We start from the raw sequence: 23062 nt of genomic DNA, 5'->3' as shown, positions 1-23062 counted from the left end.
CACATCCCACTCCCAGGATGAGACAACCTGCCCTGCTGTGCCCCCACGTCTCCCACCGGTCCTCAGCCCCCTGCCCCCCGTGGATCCTGGATGTGTGGGGCTGTGGGGTCAGCCAGGAGCTGCCGGGGAATGCCTAGTGGTGCTGGGGGTCAGAGCCCGCTGCCCTCACTCCTGCCCTCTCTGCTGCCTCAGCTGCAGGACCCCCACCAGTGCCAGCTTGGGAGGCTGCTGGCCATTAGGTATTCCAAGTGCGTCCTTCCCGGAGGCGGCCGGGCCGCAGCCGGAGCCCCGAAGTGGCTCCAATCCGTGGTCTGGTGCTGCCGCCAGCATGGGGAGCAGATGCCAGACAAAGGGATGGGGACAAAGGCCCGGCTGCCTCGTGCCCCAGGGAAGGGGCGCAGGCGCGTGCGAGGCACGGGCGCTGTCCCATCCTGGAGCTGCCGCTGCCCCCTGACCCCCCGTGCCTGCCATACCCTGGTGCTCACCTGGCTTCTGACCTGGCCAGCACAGTCAGGGCACAGCTGGGTACCAGGTGGCCCAGCCCTGGCATTGGTGGTGTGACACCCCCGCCGATGGGCATTGTGCCCACACTGCTCCAGTGCGGGGCTCTGCCGTGGCCCCTCTCCAGCTCTGCACCCCCAGCACTGCCCTTCTTGGGTTGCAGTGGGGCGAGATGGGGTGCAGCGAGGCACAGGGCTGCAGGGAGGGTGCAAAAAGCACAGACAGGGCCACAGCAGAGGATGGCAAATGTCAAGCACGTGCCCCCAGTTCCACCGTGCCTCAGTTTCCCCAGCTGCTATTGGGGCCCTCATGAATGCGCCGTGTCCCCCCGGCATCCCCCTCCCCATGACTGCCTTTGTCCCCGCTCCCCCCAGCTGGCTGCAAACCCCCTGTCTGGGGGCAGCTGCCACAGCACAGGGCCGGGAACGCTGCCGGAGCTGCCGGGTGCAGCTGGGGCTGTGCCCACCCGTGGAGTCCAGGGGGGCTTTAGGGCACGATGCCAAACAGTGACAGACCCCCCAGGGGAAGGGATGGGACATGGCCCCAGCTGAGAGGTACCCAGGCAGGGGGCACTGGCACAGGCAGCTCCCTCAGCATGGGGGGCAGCAGGGAGGCGGAGGGCTGAGCAAACACTTTCTATTGCTTTCATGTGATGGGGATACCCTGTACACAGGCTGGGGACAAAGCCCCGGAGCTGCTGCTGCCTGGGGACCTGGCAGAATCTGGTGGGGAGACATGCCTGCAGCCATCCCAGTCCCAGCGCTGCTTCCCAGCCACCCAGCCTCGCTGGTTTTGGGAGTTTGTGCTGGCAGGAGGGTCAGTCCTGGGGTGCCCGTCCCACTGGGCACTGCAGCCTGCAGTAGTCAGCGGATTTGAAGAGGCTGTAGATGTTGACGAGGGGGAACATGAGCAGTGCCCCGAGGAGGGAGCCCAGCTGCTCCAGCATCCCGTACCACACCAGCGCACTGCGGCTGCGGCTCCGCAGGATCACCCCGGCCATCACCTTCACGTAGGTGAGCGTCCCGGTGAACAGCACCCAGGAGAGGACCTGGCAGCACAGGGGGGAGAGAGGTCAGCAGGGCTGGGGGAGGTTCCCAACTGTGGGGCTGGGGGACAGATCCAGGGGTGGCCTCAGAGATCTCCCCGGGTGGGAGGGACCCCGTGACTTACAATGATGGCATCGCCCCACTGGGACTGCTGGAGGAGTGGACAGGGACTCATCACCGCCATGGCCATGTTGTAGGCACCAAAGCCTGTCCCTGCCATGGTGAGGAAGCCCATCAGGAACAGGGACCTGCAAGGGACATGTGAGTGACACTGGGGAACAACACCAGCCCATCCCTGGATAGTGGCAAAGACAGCTCCTTGCGGGCTTCATCCTCCATTCCAGGGGTGACTGTGCTGCCAGGGCATGGGCGCCCCACAGATCCTCTCCCACTCAGTGCCTTCTTTGCAAGCCCCTGCAAAGCAGGGGCCGTTCTTAAGGCAGAATCCCCCGGGGTGCACCCTGCTGCATCTCCCTGCACTCCACTACCTACCTGCTGGGCAGGAACGCGGCCACGACGCAGGCGAGGGGGTTGGCCATGGAGCTGAGCGTGGCTGTCAGGTGGTAGGTGGTGTGGCCGTAGGGCAGGCAGGAGTAGGACTGCACCGACGGCAGGACCCCATTTGTCAGGGCGCTCACCCAGGTGATGACGAGGTAGATGAAGGCGAGCTTGGTCAGGGAATAGGAGACCTTCTCTGGCAGGATGTCCCCTTGTCCCTTGGGATCCTTTGAGCATGAGCAGCCTCTGCTCAGTTGCGAGTCAGCTGCCTCGTCAAGGATCTGGTCAAATGAGTTCAGCACAATGTTGCTGGGAAAGAGCTGCTGCTGGGAGAGCTCCCACACCTTGGGCTGCCGGCTGAGGAAGAAGAAGGCCAGCAAGCAGATCAGCATCATTGCAGTCATGAGCAGGAAGAAGACAAGGGTGGAGAACTTGGGTAGGAGGTACTGGGTCTCCAGCTGGGAGTTGGTGGTCTCATTGACAGTGGTGATGTTGACCTCGTAGCTGACGTTGGCGCAGCTGGCAATGCCAGAGCCCTGTCCCAGGGCGATGAGAGCAGGGATCAGCCCACTGAGCCCTTCGCCTATGAAAAAGGTGGTTGTGTATTGGGGCTGCAGCTGCATCAAGAAGGGCAGGAAGGTGACAGAGGAGGTGCAGTCCACCAAGGACAGGAAGAAGGTGAGGATCAGGAAGGCGATGCTGTGGGACTTCCCAGCGATGATGGAAGTGTGGTTCCAGAGGAAAGAGAGGAGCAAGCAGGCTATGACACCCACGGACACGACCATGTAGATAACAGCCACCTCCTTCAGCAAGCCAGGCCGAAAGCGGTTCATGAGGGTGACGAAGAGTGGTCCCACGTTGGCCATCTGGATGATGATGGTGATGTAGGAGGGCAGGTCCCACTGCTCCGGCAGCACCGTCACCAGCAGAGGCACCTCCACCCACAGCCCATTGATGGCCACCCAGGAGCCTGTGCCAAAGGCACAGGCGAGGAGGTGGGTGAGCAGTGCCATGGCTCAGGGCTGGGTCCCTGGCCCCAGGGACGACGCTGCTGTGCTGCGAGGAGAGACTTCGATGAGTGTTGGGGTGAGATCTGACCCCACCAAGCCCCAACCCTGTCCTCCCGTGACCGCTGCCTACGTGGGCAGGCAGGCAGAACAGCTTCCCTCCACGTGCCATGGGGGTGCGGAATCCACAGCCCAGCCCAATCCGCCTTTGCCCTCTGCAAGCCCTGTGGACCCCTCTGCTCCCTTCAAGTGATGACACTGTGCCCTCCTGCCCTGGGTGTGGAATCTGCTGGGCTCCACCTGGTCTCATCCCGGAGGGCTAGGGCTTGGCAGCAGCAGGTGCGGTACCCAGGAGGGCATTGAACTTGCCCGAGCTCACGTTGCAGCACGACATAGCCTTGAAGGGTTCAGCACAGCCCATCGGGGCTCAGCACAGCCTGGTGCAGGGTAAAGAGGGCTCTCACCTGGACACTGAGTGGCCTGGGCAGCTGCTGTGCTGGGAATGGAGGTCTTGTACCTCCCACTGCATGGGCAGGGCAGGGCGACGCAGCGCCCATCTCCTCCCAGCCTGGTCCCCGAGATCCCGGCCGCGGGATAAAGGCCCCAGCAGCCCAACCTGCAGCCCAGCCTCTGCTCGTGCCTCCCAGCTGAGTCAGCTGGGAGCCGGACACATCCCCTGCCCGCTCCCATCTCGCTCCTGGGAAGGACTCTCACGTCCCGTGCCCCTACGTTCCATGCCCCCGCAGTCCCGCAGAGCCGTCTCCAGCCCTCTCCTGTGGCGCTGAGCCCGCCAGAGGAAAACTCACGTCTCACGGGGCTGAGCCTGGCGGGAGCGACAACCCACCCATGGCCCCAGCCCCGCGGGGAGGCATCGGGGTGGGAGCGGGAGCCAGGAAGGAAGTGGGGTCCGGTCTGACCGGTCCCTCGGCAATCTCCCAAGGGTAACTCACTGCGCTTTGGGAAACCGGCAGCACCACGCGGGCAGGAGCCAGTCCTGGCTGCCGGAGCAGTGACGTGAGGCGGCGCGTCACCACCTCCGGATGCGGACGGGTGATAGCCTGGCTCTGCTCTGCTCCTCGTCCTGGTCCCAGCTGGCAGAGTCTCCAGCTCAGGGGGGTGATTATTCTTGGCGGTGTCCTGGACTTTGCCCTTGTCCCTGCCTGAACTGCTTCCCACCTATCACAGACTCTTCTTGCAGGTGCAAGTGTCTCCCAGTGACAGTTCCTGTCCCCATCGGGGGTCTCTGCGGGGTCTTGGGTTGGCATGGGGCCCTCGGGGACCCCTGAGTGTGGCAGCTGTCCCACCTTGGAATACTGCGGGAACCCAACTGTGAGCCAGCGTATGAACCACTTGCACCAGCCGGGTGAGGAGACAGATTCTAGGTCACCCCCAGCAGCACCCCCACCCCCCGCCCCATCCCAGCACCCACCGCCCCAGGATGCCTCATGGCGGCTCTTCCCCCAGCACCCACCGGGTGTCGCTGGGAGAGCGGGCTGCAGCCCTGCGAAACCTGGAGCTGCCTTCTCCCGCCTGCCTGCCTGCTTCCCTGCTGCCCTCCCTGTCTGCCCTCCCTGACCTGCTTCCCTGCCTGCCCTGCCTGCCTGCCTGTCCCTGTCCCTGTCCCTTCGGGGGCTACTGCTCCTGTGGGAGTACCGATAGCAGCCAGGGCTGTTCAGTGCAGTGGGGACAAGAGTGTCCCCTGGCACTGCGGGAACGGTGGGTGCCCGTGGTGGGGGATGGTCAAAGTTTGAGGTGCTGCTGTGGTTTAACCCCAGCAGGCAGTTCGCCCCCACCACCACCCCGCAGTTGCTCACTCACATCCCCCGGTGGGATGAGGGACAGAATGGGAAAGGGTAAAAGGGACAAAAGTAGTAGGTAGAGATAAAGTCAGTCTAATAGGGAAAGCAAGGATGTCCTGCAGTCCAGGGTATCCCTTGGTCAAAGGGGCAGCTGTCACATCCATGTCCCCTCCCGATTTCTGTGCACCCCCAGCCCTCTCATTCACTGGTGGGGCAGTGTGAGGAGCAGAAAAGTCTCTCGTACTGTGTGAACACCGTTCAGCCATAATCCAACAGCCCCGGGTTATCAGCTTTCAACACAATTCTCAAACAGTCCCACACTGGCTCCCACGGACAAAATTACCTCTGTCCTACTAAAAAGCAGTACAAAAGCCCAGGGGACCTGGAAGGCAGGGAACAGGTCCAAAGAGCTGGGGAAAACTGGGCGTGGGGAGCTCGAACTGGCCCCGGGGCAGCTGAGGTCGCTGTGTGTCCGTGGGGATGTGGACAGGGAGGGAATGGAGAGAGGACAACAATTGCCCTGTGTTTAATTTGGCAGCACAAAGGAGCAGCGCAGACGGTGGTGAGACCCTTCCCAAGGGCAAACGGCTGCAGGGCAGGGGCAGTGGAGCTGGAGGGGGTGCTAGGTGCGGGACCTCCATGCTGCCCCTTCACACTCCTCACCCAAATCCACCCGACACGTGCTGCCTGCCCTGCCTGTGCCTCCTCCGCCCCCTGCCCGTGCCTCCTCCGCCCCCTGCCCGCCCCGCAGCTGAGCCCCCGGCCCCCCGGCCCCTCACCCCTCCACACCCCCAACAGATGCGAGCGAAGGCCCCGGAGGCAGATGGCAACATTTGGTAGCCGAGTGGTCCCTGCCTGCGGGACTTTGCTGGGGTGTGATGACCAACCCTCTGGAAAGCCCCCTCCTCACCAGCCGGGACTGGGGACCCCATCCCAACTGCAGCCAGTGCAGGGCAGGGGGTGCAGCGGGGCTCCCCAGGCTGGGCACGCTGCCCGTGCCCGGGGGTGCCTGGATGGTGGGAGGGCATGGGAGGATCGGCAGCCCGGGAGAGCAAGGGTCAGTCCTGAAACTCAGCCCCGGCTAGACTCATCCGCTTCCAGCTGGGAGCAGTGGAGACTGTCTGCCTGGGCAGGGGGGGGCTGCTGCTCCATTGCTGGGGGACAAAGGGGACCCCTTCGCCCCAGAGACCACTGGCCACCACATTTGAGTGGGTGTGACCCCCCAGACTTGGGGACCTGCTGGCGGGTTACAGCCGCTGGACCCCTGGCAGCCCCAGCGCCATTTGCATCTCATTTCCATGTGAAAGGAACAGGTCAAGTTGAAAGTTGAAAGGCTGGTGGGGGGCGGCCGGGAAGGGGCCGCTGCCGGAGGTGAGACCCCAACAAAAGGGCCGGATCCCCAGGGCCCAGCGCTCGCCTGGCCACGGGCTGTGGCCACGGCCCCACGGCAGCCGCCATCTGCGGGTCCGTGCCGCCGCCACCGGCCAGACAAAGGCTTCGTGCCCGGCATGTCCCCATCTGTCACCTCCCCGGCTCCTGGCTCCCTGAGCAGAGACCGAGTGGGGACATTCGGGTGCAGGCAGCATCCTTCCCTCTGCCCACGGGGAGCAGGGCGATGCTGGGCACAGCAGGAGCCTCCCCATCATGTCCCCATGTACTTCTAGAGCGACTCTGCAGAGCTCTCGCTGAGGAAACTCAGGCAGGAGCAGAGCGTGGTTTGCCCTGGGTTAGGACGTGGCAAGGGGCTGAAATAAAACACCAGGAATTAGCACCTACCAAAATGAAGGGGTTGGGGGCTCCCAGCCCTGGGGGTGCCCCTGCATGGGGCTGCCCACACTACACTGAGCCCCAGTGGGTGCTACCAGGCACCTGCAGCTGCCTTCAACCAGCACTTCCAGGGGGGAATTGGCCTCTGAGTGTGTTTTTGCTCATTTGCAGCTGCACTTACCGTCCAGGAGGTCCTGAGAGTGGCACAGAGGAATGTCTGTGGGAGGTGAGAGCAAAGGCAGTGCCAGTCCCTTTGTTTCCAAACACTGTGCCCGTGTCCCTGGAGCAGCGGTGGAGGTGCTGCACCAGGTGCTGGGGAAGCATTCCTGCAGAAGGTTGCCCTCCCGGAGCATGTCCCGGGATGCTCCTGGGGAGGGCGAGGCACGGGGCGCTGCCTGGCTCCAACGCCCTGCTCCAACGGGCCAGACGTGCCCAGGCAGCTCCAACAGCCTCCTGCCTGCACCCGTGCAGCCTCACAGCCGTGGGGGGATGCAGCCTGAGGGCTCTGCCCTCGCCTACCGACCGAGCAGGGATTTTCCAGCCGAGCCCGTTGTGTGGATCTGAGCTCAGGGCAGCCCTCTGGCTCCCAGACAGCTGTTTACTGCGTGCTTCCCTTGGCTCTTCTCCCTCCACCAGCTCCTTGTGTTGCTCCAAAAGCAGTTTGAACAATGCAGGGCTGTAACTGAGCTCCATAGCGTGGACCAAATGCTCATTCCCTCCATGCAGAGCTGACTGGAGATGCCATGGGGCAGGAGCCACCCTGGGGCTGGGGTCAGGCCAGTGGGTTCAGGTGGCTGTGGGCTTGGTGACCCTGCTCGAGTGCGTCACCTCTCTTCTTGCTCACCAGATTATTTCCCTACACTTTGAAATTTTTGCTGTCAGGTGCACGGGGAAATAAAGCGAGTTTTCCACATCAGAGCAGGCCCTGCCAGCTGGCCATGCCGGTGACACGTGGGGACTCAGGCGACCACGGGAGGGCTGGGAATTTCCCTGTCTCCCTCAAGCCCTGACACAGCATCAGGATCCTCTGCCTGCAGTGGGCAGCGACTTTCAGAAGGGTTTTGGCTTTGTCCGTGGGAGCACCTCAGGCCACATGTGCATCCAGGCTGCCCAGCCGGCACCGCGGGCTGAACCGGCACTTGGAACGTCACCAGGCACTGTCACGCTGCGTGACGCAGCCTGGCATGGAGGAATGCCCCGTGGTTTCGATCCCATGTGAGCGCTGAGCTGCCTTGGAGGGCGTCCTCGCCCGGCACTGACTCAGCAGCAGCCGCCGCACACGGAGCTGCTCCAGTGCCCGCCAGCCGCCTTCCCACAGGGACACGGGGAGGACGTGGCTGGGGAGCAGGAGGTGCGGGGACATTGGGACACCATTGGGACACCATCGGGACACCCTCGGAACTAGCGCAGGGGGAAGCAGTGCAGCAGTTGATCCGTGCCGAGGAGGCTCCCACGCTGCAGGGCCGATCCAGGTGGGTGGCGGAGGTGGTGCCAGTCCCGTGCCAGTCCCGTGCCAGTCCTGTGCCAGCAGAGTGGGGCTGGGTGAGCTGGTGGGGGGGGAGGTCACAACCGCACACCTCTGGAGCAGCTCCTCCAGGCAGGAGGTGAGCCGGTGTGCCAAGTGAGCCTGGCTGGGCTGCCTGGCCCAGGAAGGCAAGGAGCTGGGGCCATGCTGGTTATTGCCCAGCGCTCTGGCTGGGCTTGGGGCATGGGATAATGTTGGTGTGTTTTTGGGTCTGTTGGAGGGCGGCTCCGCTCGGCTCACCTTGGCTCGGTGCAGCCCGGCCGTGCCAGCACAGCGGCTCAGCACCGCAGGAATGTGGAGCAGCAGGTTGTGCCTAACCTGGCTGTCCGTGCTGGGGAGGGGACCCCACACCGGCCACAGGTGACTGCACTGGGGGACCCTGTGTCCTCGTCCCTGTGCCCCAACAGCCACCCTTGGCTTGGCCCCAGGGCTGAGTGTCTGGCACTGAGCTGGGCTCCAGCGCTCAACATGGGGACATTTTCCTCCTTCACCTTGCTTGGGGGGCACATTTGCAGCCAAGGAACCTTCCCTGTGCTGGGCACAGGCACGAGGGCAGCAGGGCTGGCCATTGGCACAGGGTCTGGGCAGTGCTGGACCCGAGGGGTTCTGCAGAAAGCTGCTCCAGGGAGGACACAGGAAGATTTGTGCTGGTGCTGGGACCATCCCCAGCTGTCACCATGCCTGACCGCCCCCCGGCAGACACTTTCCAGGTCAGGAGGCAGCGTGTCCCCCCAGGCAGGGTATGAGTACGGGGACAGAGACAGCCACCCTCCCCCAGGCCTCTCGCCTGTCACAGCGTGTCAGGTGGATGCACCGTGTGCTGTGCAGGGACCCTGCTGGGGTGCAGATTCTGGGGGGGCTGGGGCTGACACACTGTAACCCCTGGGCTGGCAGGGTGTGCAGACATGGCTCAGCTGTGGCTCAGTGGGGCTCTGAGTGCCGGGGCTGACTCCTGCCACCTGCGGCCAGAGCTGGGACAGGATCTGGACAGGATCTGGGCTGCACCCAGGAAGTTTGTGCAGGGAGGTGAGCGAGTGACGTGAGGGTTGCGTGCTCGGGGCTGCCGTGAGACCACAGCACACTGGTGCCCATCATACCCACCACTGCTCCCGGTGAGTGCTGGGGCTTGCTCTCTCACCTCCTCAGGGCTCAGCAGTGCCCCAAATCAGGACCCCCAGAGGAGATCTCAGAGCAGCTCGGGAAGGAGCTTGGGGGAGGAGGTCTGAGCCATGTGTCCCCCTGTGTGCCCTGCCACTGCCTGAGCTTCCCTGGGTATTGGGACCCTTTCAGGTGTGCCCACCCCTGGGCCGGGGGCTGCAGAGGGGTGCAGGGCTGGTTTCAGTGTGCCCCTCCTTCCTGCTGTGGGCGGGCATGGTGCCTCTGCCTTGTGGCAGCGGCTGCGCTTGTTGGGGTTGGCAGGGGCCCAAGAACACGGGGTGCATGGGGCCCCATGCTGCTCCCAGCACACTGTGGCCGAGGAAGCACTAGTGGAAACCCCCACCCGTACTTTCCAAGGAGCTCCAGGATGGGAACAGTGAGTCTGTGAGCTTGCAAGGGCAGCCACGGAGCTTGAAAGAGGGCCTAGAGCTGAGGGAACAGCAGAGGGAGTGGAGCACCGATTCCCCCAGCGTGGCAGGGTGGTGCGTGATGGAACCCCGGGCATGGGGGAGGCACTCCTGGGAGTCAGCAATGCACCCCTCGGCATGGGCGATGTAAAGATGTGAGTGATTGCACCCCTGGAAGCAATCAGTGCTCCCCTAGGAGCAGGCGATGCACCCCTGGGAGAAATCAGTGCTCCTCTGGGAGTGGGTGATTGATTCCTGGGTGCAGGAAATGCACCCCTTGATGTGGGTGATGCACCCCCTGGGCACGTTCAGTGCGCCTCTTGATGCAGACGGTGCGTCCCCGGGCATATGCGATGTGGGCAGAGCATCGCTGAGGGGTGCTGGGCTCTCCCCGCCCCACTCGCTCCCCAGGGTGCCCCTCGCCGGGGCCGGCCCCATTGGCCCCGGTGCGGTTTGAAGCAGGCGTGCGGCGCGGATTGGCCGGGGGACGTGTCGGGGAGGCTCGGCGGCGGTGGAGGCGTGGTGTCCGCCTTCAAATAGGCAGCCCGGGGCCGGCGGCGCAGCCAGTGCAGCACCGCACAGCCCGGGCAGCCTTTGTCTGCCGCGGGGCCGGGGCGCGGGCAGGGGCAGCATCGCCGCCGCGCTCACTCCAGTCCCTCTTCGCAGCCGACGGCACGTGAGCCCCTCGCTGCCCGTGGCGGCCGCCCACCCCCTGTCCCGGTGCCGGCACGGAGGATGCCCGTCGAGGCGCTGCAAGCCGGCGACACCATGAAGGGGGTGACGGTGACAGCGCCTTTCACCTCGGTCATGCCCGTCCGCATCCTCCGCAAGGGCCCCGCGTATTTCCGCCGGCATGCCGAGCCGGGGGCCGGGAAGCCCAGCGCAGTGGAGAGGCTGGAGGCCGACAAGGCCAAGTATGTGAAGAGTCAGCGGGTCGCCAGCACCAAGCAGGAGCCGGTGAAGCCACTGCTGCTCAAGCAGCCCCTCTTCACGCCGGGGGTGCGCCGGGCTGCGCTCACCCCCAGCCGCAGGGCACCTGCAGGGCCGCGCCGCGCCGAGGCTGCCAGCCCGAAGACCTCCCTTGACCTGGAGATCCTCAACAACCTCATCAACCTCTGTGACAGCCCCTTCCCTAAGGCTGAGAGCCCGCTGGGCAGGGAGTGCAGGTGGCGGGCGGAGGCGCCGGCGGCGGAGGGGGCTGGCAAGCTGCCGGAGAGCCCCACCACCGCCAGGCCCCCCGGCAGCGTGGCCGTGCGGAGGGTGGACGTCCGTCCCTGTGGAGCTCCGAGGAGCCCAGTGACACCGGTGCCCGCGTCCCCCGTCCCAGGTGGGCTGCCTGTGACCCCGTCCCGGAGCTCACCCGCCCGCCCCGAGAGTGCCCGCCGGCAGCCGCTGCTGCACCGCTCCAAGTCGGACCTGAGCGACCGGCTCTCGCGGGCCACCGCCGACCTGGAGCGCTTCTTCAACTACTGCGGCCTCGACCCCGAGGAGATGCAGGACATGGGGGCCGAGCGCTTCGCCCGCGCCAGCTCCGACATCGTGTCCCTCAAGTTCCACAGCGTGAGCACAGCCAGCTCGGAGGGCGGGCGCTCCCCGCCAAGCGCTGCCACACCGGAGGGGCGACCGGCCGAGCGTGTGCCCTACGGCATCTCTGTCATCGAGCGCAACGCCCGTGTCATCAAGTGGCTCTACGGGCTGCGCCAGGCCAGGGAGCCCCAGCAGGTCTCCGACGTGTAGCAGTGCCGTGGTGGGCACTAGAGATGGGTTGCTTGCAAGCGGGCTATGTTGGATGGGGACAGAGCACAGGCTGTGCCCTGGGAGGAGCAGGGACCTCTTGCCTGTGACAGGACCCTTGAACTCAGCCCCCCCTGTGCCACAGCACCACTGGCCCGATGTGGTGGCTGGCCATCCATCTTCAGAGCCCTCTGCCAGCACTGAAGAATCAGGCCCCTGCCAGCCCATGGGAAGGCAGAGGATACTGTGTGTCCCTGGGTGTGTGGCTGGTCCCCAAAACCCATGGAGCCTCATGTGTGGCTGCCCTGCCTGCACTGCTGGCGGTTCTTGCCTGCTGTGCTCCTCACCAACACCCATGGGTGGGGTGCAAGGGGCTGGTTCCCCCCTGCACAGAGCAGGGACACAGCCTTGGGGAAGAAGCTGCCTCTCTGCAGCCTCCACCGAGGGGATCCCACTGCCTGGGGTGGGGGTTGTATCCTGGTGGCCCTGTCTTACTGCTGAAGGTCTGGGAGAAGCTGGGTGCTTCAGGGGGCAAACCTGATCCCCTGCTTGGAGCTGCCCAGGGCTGTGAGTGTGTGTGTGAGTGACTGCGGGTGCCTGTGTCCCCCCTTGGCTGCCAGTGGGTGTGCGACCCCCACCATGCTGGGCCTGGTATTTATGAAGACAAGAGTTCCTCTTTTCTACTGTTTTTCCCAATGTTTGATCTGTAAATAATAATAATGGTAATGCAGCCAGGTTTATTAAATGTCTGTGTTTTGGAGGCTGTGCGTTGTCTCTCGAGGCGGTGGAGGTTGGGATGGGGCAGGGACCCTTGGAGTGCCTGCGGATCTGCAGGACTGGGGGTGCTGAGCGGGTGGGTGCTGGCAGGAGCGATGGGTGCCGTGCCGTGGCGTGCCAGCGCGGGGCCCGGCGGGTATGGCAGGGCGGCGGTTGGGTCTGGCAGGTCCCGGCAGAGCCCCAGTCAGTGGGATTCCCCTCTGTGCCATGCAGCCCTCCCCTGCCTCCTTGCCTCTCTCCAGCAAAGCTTGGCTGGGTCCTGGCTCCCCCGAGACTGGGAGATGGGGGTGGTGATAGTGGAGACCTCCCAGTCGGGCTGGGATGAAAGTTGGTGCAGGGAGTGCTTTGAAGATGAAAAACACCTGTGTGTTCTCCCAGGGCAGCCTTGCATGGCCGGTGCAGCGCCGGGGCCCCCTTGACTGGGGCCTCCGCCCAGCACTTGGAGGCCCCAAAAGAGCCCCCATGAAGAAACATTTCCCACTCCAGCCCAACTCCTGCACTGTGCATGTCTACCCAGATCTGCTGCCTGGGGAGCAGGATCCATCCAGCTCCTGCTGAGGTATTGGCAGGTCTGAGTGTTGGGGATGTGGAGGGCAGGATGTTGTGGCAGGACACGGTGACAGGACACGGTGACCGGATGGCATCTGGCTGTGAGTCAGCCTGATGAAGTGCTCTGGGGAAGACACACATACCCAGGAGATCCTTAATGATGGCACATGGGGCACCAAGTGTCTCCCCAGGGAAAACACCCCGGAAATCAGAGGGGGACAGGGACCCCAGGCACCCACTCGGGGACAGCCTTTGCCCTTGGGGAAATCTCTGAGGGAACCAGATCCCCACTGGTGGCTGGGACCGGCTGTGCTGCTGGATTCCTCAGCCTGGTGTGTCCCAGGGCTTGGTCTAAATTTGCTGCTATGGCTAAGGAGAAGGGGGGGAATGGACCAAGAAGCCACATGTCCCCCAGGCACTGCCTGTCCTCGGTGTGGCTCCGCTGCCCCATGTCCTGCGTGGCCGGGACCTGACGTAGCTGCCCAAAGCCCTGTGTGCTCATGTGTGCAGGCATGATCCTGTGCACGCATGTCCAAGGGTATGTGCATGTCCACGTGCACATGTGTTTGTGTGCATGCAGATGCACAGACAGCAGCCGTGTTCCCGAGGCAGGAGTCTCCATCTGACCTGGCACCCACGGGACTGCCAGCATGAAACCTCAGCACAGACACGTCCAGGAGCATGTGCCCCCCTGGAATGCCCCCCTGTCGTGTGTCCCTGCTGGGGACAGCAGGACAGCCCTGTGCTCCCTATCGCTTTCCCTGGCAGCTGCCTCCCGGTGGCTCCGGTTTCATGGGGAGTGCAGCTGAGCCTGTCGGTTATTTCCAGGGAGGAGGGGAATTGCCCATCACTGTCACCTCCCGCAAGCCAAGATCTCCCATGGGTGCCCCATGCGCAGGCAGGAGGTGCAGGCAGCCAGCCAGGACAGAAGGAAAACCGGCAGCACCGCCCCCTGTGTTTTCCATTTTTTAATTATTCCCCACTGATGAGCATCTTCTGGAAGCGCCAACGACGTCACGTGCTTTAATCAGTGTTAATTAGCGGGTGCCTCGGGACAGAGATGAGGGGAGGCAGCAGGAGCCCCCCCGCTGCTGCGTGCACAGCCGGTGCCAGTGCCAGCACCCACCACTTCCCACCCCCAGCCCCATCTTAAACCGCAGCCCCCTCCCCACCTGTGACCTCCAGACCCATCCTGGCTATCCTGGGGCTCTGCCAGCCCCCTGCCAATGCAGTGTCTGCTCCCAGTGAGTGCCTTCCAGCACTGGGCTGTCAGCCATCCCAGGACTGGGGCCCCTGAGGGTCCCCACAGGCACCCCCTGCTCTTCTTGTCCTCTTTGGTGGCCGGCCCCATCCTGTGAGGAGCAGTGCCTGTCCTGCCATGCAGGAAGACAGTGGCTTGAGCTATGTTCAGAAGGGGACAGCCTGTGTCCCCCTGCATGGCTGTGCCTGGGCAGGAGGGGATGGTGGGATGCCACCAGCCCTGGTACTTGTGAAGATCTCTGTCCTACCCAGCTCCTCTAATCCTACAGGAAAGCAGGATGGTGAGGACTTTACAATGCCCAAAATCAGTGAAAAGGCAAAGCCCCCACCATGCCTTGGAGTCCTTCTGAGTGCACAGTGGTCCCAGAGGCTCTCATCACTGGGGGTAGGGGGCTCTTGGACCCCTGTCCCCAGGGCAAACCCCTGAGTCCCAGCAGAAATCTGTGGAGAGAAGCTGAGGCGGGATCAGGGGGTTTCCATGTGCTGGAGCCCACTTCAGCCAGGCTGGCTTTGTCTCATGGCAGGGCCCCCAGGCCAGCTCCTGCAGCACCAGTACCCCTCACCCCTGCCCCCAGTCCCTCCAGCATGGCCATGGTGACACTGCAGGCATCTGGAAAATTGGATAAACAAGAGTGAAAAAAAATTGCTGGTGGAAAAGGTTCCCTGCAGTGGCCGGGGGGGGTGTCTCAGTATCCCTCAACCATCCCTTGTCCTGGGCTTTTCCCTCTGTGCTGGCACTGGTCTCAGTGCTGCCCCAACTGCCGGCACATTAGAAGCTGGTGGGTCGGATCATCATGCGAGTGCCCTTCAGGGAGTAGCTGGGCCCCTGGAAGTGGTGCCAGCGGATGCCGTTGAGCTTGCGGATGTTGTTCCGGGCTGGGTAGTAGATGCCGTTCAGATTGGAGAGGCCACAGGCATCGAACCACCATCCTGCAGGGAGGGAGCAGGGTGGGAGGGTGGCATCGTGATCGGGCACCCTGGGGTGCTGCGTGGGGGTCCCCCCGCTCCACTCACCTCCCGAGAGCATCTGGGCGCACTTGCAGAGGCAGTTGTCGTTGTCGGCATCGCGGGTGCTGAACTGGGTGCCCTGCAGGGCCAGGCCACTCTGCTGCCCGGCCGTGCCACTGTAGTCCTGCAGTGACAGCCTGCGCCCAGCAGGAGCACAGTCACCGTCACTGCCGGGTGCTGGGGGGGGTCACAGAGCCCCCCAGCTCTGCTCGGGGAGGCCGTGGATGCCACGAGCTGAGCACAGCACGGAGGGATGCAGGCAGAGATCCTGCAGATCCAGCTTGGTGGGGTCCCCTAGGGTGAAGGTTGTGCTATGCTGGGGCAGAGAGGATTCCCCTCCAATCTCCTCCAGTCCTCTTTGCTGGGGGTCAGCTTGGTGCATGCATGGGATGGATGGTACAGGAGATCTCCAGGGCCTGGTCCCACTTCCAGCCCAGCAGGGAAGCCCCCATCCGGCGGTCACCCTCCGTGGCCAGGAGCACACAGTCATGGCAAACTGGACATCATTAGCCCTAGACACAGGCAGCCTGGGGATGCCTGGCACCCCCAGGAGTGTGTGTGGACCATGGCTGTGTGACCCCACTTGCCCAAGCAGTGACCTTTAGTGCAAGCTGTTGCCTGGGGTAGGAACTCCCTCTGGGATAGCAAATCCCGCTGCCTTGATGCAATTCTATACATTAAAAATCTACTTCTCAGGAGTCCAGGAAGAGAAGAAAGAGCACGGGGTGGCCACCTCCACAGTGTTCTCTCCTACCTGTAAAGCTGCTGCTCACTTCCCAGCTGGAATTTCCCATACTGGGCATACACCTGTCCGCCCTCCCAGTCCTGCAGCTCCACTCGCAGGGTGTAGGGCACTCGGCTGGTCAGCAGGTGCACGGCCTCGTTACCCAGCCAGTACTCCCCTGCTGCATCCCCGAAGCCCTGGGGAACAGCAGGGTGGGTGAGTGCAGGGTGTGCAGGGTGCCCAGGGTGCCCCCAGGGTGCCCCACTCCCCAGGTGGGCACAGACCTGCTTGTACTCCCTCCAGCTCCTCTGGAAGCTGAGGCTGCCGTTGGCACGAAGCTGGATGACAGTCCAGCCCCCTTGGTCTGTCTCCATGTCACAGTATGCCTGTAGAGGGGAGAGGGGGGATGGGCTGGGGTTGGCTTGGAGTGGGCAGTCAGGTGCATCCCCCAGTGGGCTGGGCAGCTTGGTGTGGGCACTCCATGGGTGCCAGGGCTTGCTGAGGGTCTGTCAGGCATGTGCTGTGCCCAGTGCCTGGCTGGGGGGTCTCTCCTCCTTCCATGGCTGTGGGCAGGGGCTGGGGCATGGTGTTCACAGATCAGGTTGCCTTTAAATCAATTTTTTCCCTCCATCTGGAAGGCTGTGCCAACCCTGCCTTTACTGGGTGGGTGCTGCCTTCAGCCTTGAAAGTCCCTGGCGCCAGATGGGGTGGGGGCAACTGCTCTGGGATGTGCCATACAACAGGGATACCCGCTCTGGGCTGGGCTGGTGTGCACTGGGTGGCACTGGGGTGTGCAGCACCCCGGGGTGCTGCAGAGGTGCCCTCTCCAGGCTGTGCTCACCTTTTTGGGCTCACTGAGGTTGGCGATGTGCAAGGTGTACACGCCGCTGGTGCGGATGCCTGCCCGGCGCACCTCGGCACAGTCCTGGAATTGCTGCTCCTGCCCAGGTGACATGGCTGTGGCAGAAGGGACAGTGAGATGACAGAAACCCTGCCAGCCCCACAGCCCTGCCTGGTTTTGCTCCTCTTCCCTCTTCCTTTGAATGCTTTTGTGCCCACAGACTATTTTTCTTCCTTCTGCGCCATCTCCCAAGGGCTGGGCAAGGCAGCTGTGCCACCAGGGCCACTGCCAGCCTAACCCTGGGGGTTTTCCATGACTGGGGATGGAGTCAGGACATGGACACTCCCCATGGGAGCTCCAAGCTGCTTCTTGGGTGCAATGAGCAGCCCATTTTCTAGTGGAAGGTGTCCCTGACCATGGCAGGGTGGGTTGGAACAAGATGAGCTTTAAGGTCCTTTCCAACCCAAAGCATTCCGTAATTCTGTGACTCTTGGGGTGAAATCACTCAAGCTGAGCTGAGCACAGGGGTATCCTGGCACCCTCCTGAGAGGGGAAGATGTTCTCCCACCGCCTGCACCCTGCCCGCACCCTGCCCCACATCCTGCTCACCTCTGCCCTGGGAGACGAGGCGCACCAGGCTCTGCACGGACTGGAGGAGCTGGAGCTGCTGGCGCTGGAGCAGGCTGGTGTTGGCACTGGCAGCCAGCAGTGTCTTTTCCAGCTCCTCGATGGTGCCACTCTGCCGGCTCAGCAGCCGCTGCAGCTTCTCCTTCTCCAAGTGGGCCCCTGCCAGCTCCGCCTGCTGCTTCGTCTCCATCTCCAGCACCCGCACTTCCAGGATGCTGGGAGGGGGATGCAGCGGTGATGGGGATGGCAGAGTGGACCCAGCCCCAGCTGCAGTGTCCTGGCATGCCTGTGGGGACCCATTGCTGTCCCCATCCCCTGCTGCACACACTGAATCTCACCCCCACCTCTGGGATGGGCCCGGTCAGGGGAACCCAAGCCCCATTCTGGGGCTGTGCAACCCCTCAGGGACCCCAGCCAGTACCTGGAGGGGTTCAAGTCCCCTGAAAGTGCAGTGTGAGGTGGGAGACACCAGCCTCCCTGTGGGGTTCAAAGGCTGTGGGGATCCCTGAGCCAACCCAACCCCTACTTGTTCCTGTTCTGCAGCTTGTGGATCTCGTTGGTCTGCAGCAGCAGCTGCTTCTCCAGTTTGGTGGTGGACAGGGAATTCTCCTGGAGTTGCATCTCGATGCGCCAAGTCTGATTCAGCACCTGCCTCAGGAGCAGAGGGAAGTGTTGGCATCAGCAGCCAGGGCCCCCCCACACCCCCGATGTCACCAGGCTGGCAAGTCCCTGGCACACAGCCCTGGCACCTCTGGCACTGGTACACTCAACCCTGTGTCACCTCAGGGAATCGCCCCACTTTTATCAGCAGACAAACAGTGCCACCCACCACGGTCTCAGGGTGGTGGGGACGTGGGGACACACCTGGGCCTCCACGTCGGTGAGCTTGCGGCTCTGCTCGGCGCTGCGGTTGAGGAGGGAGCTGCCGATCTCCAGCACAGTGGCCGTCTGGTTCTGCGTCTGCCGCAGCTCCGCCACCTCCGGCTTCACGCTGCTCTGGATGTAGCTCTCCAGCTGTGGAGGGGAGTGGCGATGCACTGGGTCATTTGGGCACCTCACCAGGTCCTGTCTTGGCGCCCTGGCCGAGCCTGGCACTGCTGGGCACAGCCCCGAGGCACAGCCCTGTGTCCTTTGAAACTTATCAGAGGGCAGAGCGAGCTGAGCTGCTGCGGGGGAGCCCCCTCAGGCCTTGGCTGCCGAGATTCCTGGGCTGCAGTGCCAGCTGGGACCTGGCACAGGCCTGTGTGTGCCCAGGTGTGCTGGCAAGCTGGGGCTGATGCCCAGGTGGGGTGGCCCGTGCCAAGCAGCCGGGCAGGAAGTGGCTGGTTTTGGCATTGGCACTGGCATTGGCATCAACTGCCAGCCCCCAGCCACTGGTTTCCCAGGGCTGGGGAAGTGGAGGGTGGGAGGCCACCATGGGCCGGGGAAAGTGGTTGTCCGGCATTTGGTGCTGCCCCACCACGGGGAAGCACTCAGGGCTGGAAAGGAGCTGGCTGACGACACAGCTCGGACACAGCTGAGATGACGCTTCCGCTTTCCCAGCCCGCGGGGGAGCCGCCTTTCCCAAAGGCTTTGCTATTTCTGGACACTCTGCCATGAGGTTCCCATTCAGCCCCTCCCCAGGGTGATGGCCTCGATGGGGGCACAGTCCCTCGGCGGGGGCCGCAGGGAGCGGAAGGGGCCGCGCTGCCGCCCACGCTGGGAAAGCAGCCCCCGAGAGCAGGGGGGACGGGGCTGCCCAGCTTCCTGCACCTCACAGATCCCAATGTCTCTGCACTGCCCAGATCCTGCTTCCCTGCCCGAGCTCCCCAGTGATGCAGGGAGAGCCCCACATCCCTCTTCATCTCGTGGGGTTGTGGACCAGAATCGGCAGGGTTGGGATGCTGTTTCCTGGGTGGCATGGCAAGCAGGCAGTGGTGCCGGGATGCTCTGCACCATGGCGGGAATGCAGCGGTGCCGGGATGCTCGGCATGGGAGCATGGCTGGCAGCTGGCCAGGGCACCGGGCTTTGCACTTGTTTGGCGTGACAAAAACCCGCTGCCAGTGGCAGGGCCCCATTCCCTTCTCCCCAGCACCAGGCAGTGGCAAAACCATCACCCCACCACGAGCAGTCGTGGAGGAGCAGGAGGGTCTCGGGGCAGGAGGGTCTCGGGGCAGGAGGGTCCCAGGCCTGCGTGTTCCAGCCAGCATTGCCTGCACCCGCTTCCCTGGGGATTTTGCTTCGCAGAAATGTGCTCTCGGGGAGGAAGCAGGGAAAGGTCGGAGAGCCGCGTCTGGAAAACATTTCCCCGAGCTGAGGGATTGCTGGAGAGTTTCCCTTTAACCACGTCGTTAATCTTGTTGCTTCACAGGGCTCAGGGAGGCCTTTTCTCCCTCTCAGTCTTGCTTTTTGACTTTTTTTTTTTTTTTAAATAAACATATCTGCAAGCTGAGGGCAGAACATACCCGTGGAAAAGGTCAGGCTGGCACAGTGAGGGCTGAGAGCCCCAGAGAGGGAGCCCTGGATCCTGGCCCCCATCCCTGGATCCAGCTCCCTTGGAGCTGGAGTGGGACACAGTGTCCCCTGCCATGGGTGTCACAGGGGACATGAGTGGGACAGGCTGTGTGCTGTGGACAGGGAATCTGGGATTGTCCTCCCCTCACCTCATGGGGCTCCCCTGGGCTCAGAAGGTCCCACCAGACTCATTCCTCCACCATAAAAGCAAAACAGTAGGGGGACGAACTGTCATGCTGTGGATCACCCCAAAGAGCTGCCCTGGAGCAGAAGGAACCCCAGTCACCCTCTGCCCCTATGCCAAGATCCTGTTGGCCATGGCTGCATGATCCTGTGCTGTCTTCTTGCAGCCACACCCCTCACCAGTTCCTGTCCCTGTCCCTCACCTGTCCTCCCCTGGCATTTCTAAGCATCCCGAAAGCACTGGCTGGGGGATCCCTGAGCCAGAAGTGGAGGGATAGACCCCACCTGCTGCTCACACCCCTGCACCCATCCCAGCGTGAGCAGCACCAGTCCCTGCTGCCCCAGAGCTGCCAAACTGCTACTACCCCACAGGGGACCCCATCCCACTCTGAGCCCACCCAGGCCCAGTGGCACCATCAAATGTTTGTGTTTGAACTAAAATTAATTCCTCCTGAAACAGGAGCAGCCAACGTGTCCCTGTGTGCTGGGTCCTTGTCACGTCCGTGTGTCCTACAGCCACGGGGGCCTGCACAGGGGGAGGTTGGACCAGCCCCCCAGTGCCATGGATGGGGTTCCTGGAGGAGGCTGGTGCTGGGGCTGCTGGGAAGCCCTGCTGGGTCTCAGGGGGCCTTCAAATTCCTCATCACCCTGCAGGGCTCCCCATGCCAGGGCAGAGCAGACTGGGATGCGATGTTGTTTACGATCTGTCCCTGAACCCAATGCCTCCTTTGAGCCCTGGTTTGTTTGTTCAGGGCTGGAGTTCGACCAAAACAAGCCTCATTGGGCAGCTCCACTGAAATTCAGGAAGCCAGGGAACAACAGAAAAAAACATAGCTGTAAGCTGCCTCTAAAAGGAGAGAGCTGTGCTGCAAGATGGGGTGGGATGGGGTGGGATAGGGTGGGATGGGATGGATGCTTGTGATGGGATGGAATGAGGTGGGATGTTCATGATGGCATGGATGGAAAGAATGGGATGGGACCCAGTGCCCCACTGGGGCTGGGGTGAGGGGGCACTGCTGCCACAGCTGCCCAGATGTGCAGCCCCACACTGGGGCAGCAGCAGCTGTGGTGGGACTCCTGGCTCTCTGTCTTGTTCGGCCATGTCCAAAGGCTGCCCTCATTGCAGGAGAAGCTCAGAACAGGGCTGGACACGCAGGGCACAAAGACACCATGGCACAGGGACAGCAAGGCAGATACCCCAGGGCACAGGGATCCCAGGGCTGCGTGTGCCCAGTAGACCCATCAGGTCCCACAGTGGTGGAGATTCAGTGCCACTGGGTTGTCGCTGGCCCTGCTGATCCATCTGCAACCCCCTGGGCTGGTTTCCAGCAGAGCCATGGTTCAGCGTTTTCCCAGCTTTTGAGGAATTTGTCCTCTAGGATGGGACAAGGAACAACCCTGCACGTCTCTGCTGCCCACCCTGTCCCCCACACCCGGGGTGGCTACCGGAACAGTGTGGCTGGCACAGGTCACCCCCGGGACCCCCACTCAGTGTGTTGGCCCCATCCCCATCCCCAAGTGCTGCGGGGGCTCAGCACACACCTCAGCTGGGGCATCACCCAGGAAATGAGGCTGCAGAGGCACATCAGTGGGACACCTCTTGCACCCCAGTGGGACACCACAGGACATTGGATGTGGCTCTGCTGAGTCAGTGACAGCTGGGGACAAGCCACTTCCCCTCTTGTCAGCTCAGGCACCCAGGCACTCAGGCATGGGGCGCAGGGCTTAGGGGCCCCCCAAGAGGTGTCCCCTGGGATGAGCTATTCCTGGGTCTGACGCAGGCAGCTGTGCTCGGCTGATGGGGGCTTCAGAAAGGAAATGCTGCTTCCTGTCTCAGGCAGTGGGGATGGGGGTAGGGGAGGGAAACCCTGTGGGTACACAGCCCCTCTGGTGTGGCATCCCACTGCCCCCACCCTACACTCTCCCATGGGTCACAGGGCCGCCCAGGAGCCACAGGTACTGCACAAAGTCTCACCGAATGCTGGGAGCTTTGGCAAAACCCATAGGAGGGAAAACGATGAATCTGGAGAGATTTTGGTGGCCTCTGCCCTTAGGTCCCTCACTCTGCCACCAGCCAAACCCCTTCCTAATATCCTGACCCAGAATGAGGAATGCTGAGCTCCAAGAGGTGTCTGGCATGGCTAACCTAGCTAGGACCCCAAGGAGCCCTGTGGCAGGGATGGTCAGGGAATACAGCCGCAGTGGGATGAGATCTGGGTGAGTGATCTGCAGCTCCCATTCCCTCCACACAGACAGTGCCTGACAGCAGCTGCACATCTGCAGGGAAAAGCTGACCTGGCCGCTCAGGTGCACATAATCCCAAATGTCTCCAGCTGTGCCGCCGGCAGGAAGGGAGCTGGAGAAGAAAGTGGCACGGGGATGCTGCACGTGTGGGTGCCGGACACAGACCCCTGCCCGCACCACCCTGCTGCCCGTGCCCCCACACCCCACACCCCACCTCCTACCTTCAGCAGCCACTGGGTGCTGTTCTCCAGGATCCTCTCGAGGTGCTGCAGGCGCTGGGCAGCCCCGTGCCCGGCATGTGCGGTGCCTGCCGGCGAGTCCTGCTGCAGCAACACGTTGGCCGGGCCAGGGGCAGGACCGGGGGAGGCCGGGCAGGGAAGCGGGTCAGCCTCGGGCAGCACGAAGGTGTAGCTGCAGTGCCCGTGCTGCACTCGGTGGTAGCGCCGGCGCCCGCCCCCGTCCAGCGCCCGGCGCTGGGCTCTGGTGGCACACAGAGCTGTCGTGGCACAGGTCAGGGCCACGAGGCCAAGGCGGAGCCCCCACATGGCACAGAGGTCCCCACGGTGCCGGGGTGCCACGGCAGGGAAGGCGCCGGCAGTTTGCTCTGTGCCGGGGTGGGTCAGTGGGCGCTCGCCGCCGCCGCGTCGAGCCGCGGAGATTTCGGCATTTCCTCCCTCTGAGCCGGCGCTGGCCGCTGCGGCCTTTTATCACCAGCCCTCGCAGGGGGAGAGGGGAGGGAAAAAAAAAGAAAAACAAAGGGAAAAATCTGTTTAAAAACAATACTTCTATCTTTTTTCTCTCCTCTGAGTCCACTCCGGGGAGATCAAGTTTCACACGTGATCTATAAATGTCTCTCGCGCACAAACACGCACACACACACTCGCACACGCAGCCCCCGTTCCTCCCCCAGCTG

At 63.2% G+C, this 23062-nt stretch overlaps 3 protein-coding genes across 5 annotated transcripts; 1 reads left to right on the top strand and 2 right to left on the bottom strand.

Annotated features, from left to right (window-relative positions):
* Window positions 1-1082: 1082 nt before the first annotated feature.
* SLC52A3 (solute carrier family 52 member 3) lies at window positions 1083-4121 on the bottom strand. 3 transcript variants are annotated; one of them, XM_017833251.1, is made up of 4 exons: window positions 4003-4121; window positions 2040-3101; window positions 1672-1795; window positions 1083-1549 (listed from the first exon to the last, which is right to left on the bottom strand). In XM_017833251.1, exons 2-4 carry the CDS (start codon window positions 3056-3058, stop codon window positions 1319-1321), a joined length of 1374 nt encoding a protein of 457 aa, XP_017688740.1. In that variant the 5' UTR covers window positions 3059-3101; window positions 4003-4121; the 3' UTR covers window positions 1083-1318. The 3 variants fall into 3 exon arrangements, with proteins under 3 accessions (XP_017688740.1, XP_017688741.1, XP_017688742.1); XM_017833252.1 differs by having other exon boundaries at window positions 3859-4011; XM_017833253.1 differs by lacking the exon at window positions 4003-4121 and adding an exon at window positions 3517-3535.
* Window positions 4122-10443: 6322 nt separating this feature from the next.
* FAM110A (family with sequence similarity 110 member A) lies at window positions 10444-12200 on the top strand. The gene has a single exon (XM_017833254.1). It carries the CDS (start codon window positions 10444-10446, stop codon window positions 11443-11445), a length of 1002 nt encoding a protein of 333 aa, XP_017688743.1. The 3' UTR covers window positions 11446-12200.
* A 1521-nt stretch (window positions 12201-13721) lies between these two features.
* Window positions 13722-23034, bottom strand: ANGPT4 (angiopoietin 4). Its single transcript, XM_017833250.1, has 9 exons — window positions 22371-23034; window positions 18093-18242; window positions 17755-17876; window positions 17211-17443; window positions 16602-16717; window positions 16045-16146; window positions 15791-15957; window positions 15043-15173; window positions 13722-14958 (listed from the first exon to the last, which is right to left on the bottom strand). The coding sequence occupies exons 1-9, from the start codon at window positions 22692-22694 to the stop codon at window positions 14798-14800; spliced, it is 1506 nt and encodes a 501-aa protein (XP_017688739.1). The 5' UTR covers window positions 22695-23034; the 3' UTR covers window positions 13722-14797.
* Window positions 23035-23062: the final 28 nt, after the last annotated feature.

Source organism: Lepidothrix coronata, unplaced genomic scaffold, assembly GCF_001604755.1.
Source record: "Lepidothrix coronata isolate B3197 unplaced genomic scaffold, Lepidothrix_coronata-1.0 Scaffold212, whole genome shotgun sequence".
Taxonomy (NCBI): domain Eukaryota; kingdom Metazoa; phylum Chordata; class Aves; order Passeriformes; family Pipridae; genus Lepidothrix; species Lepidothrix coronata.
The sequence above is the reverse complement of the archived record's forward strand: the minus strand, read 5'-3'. Positions and strand labels throughout refer to the sequence as shown.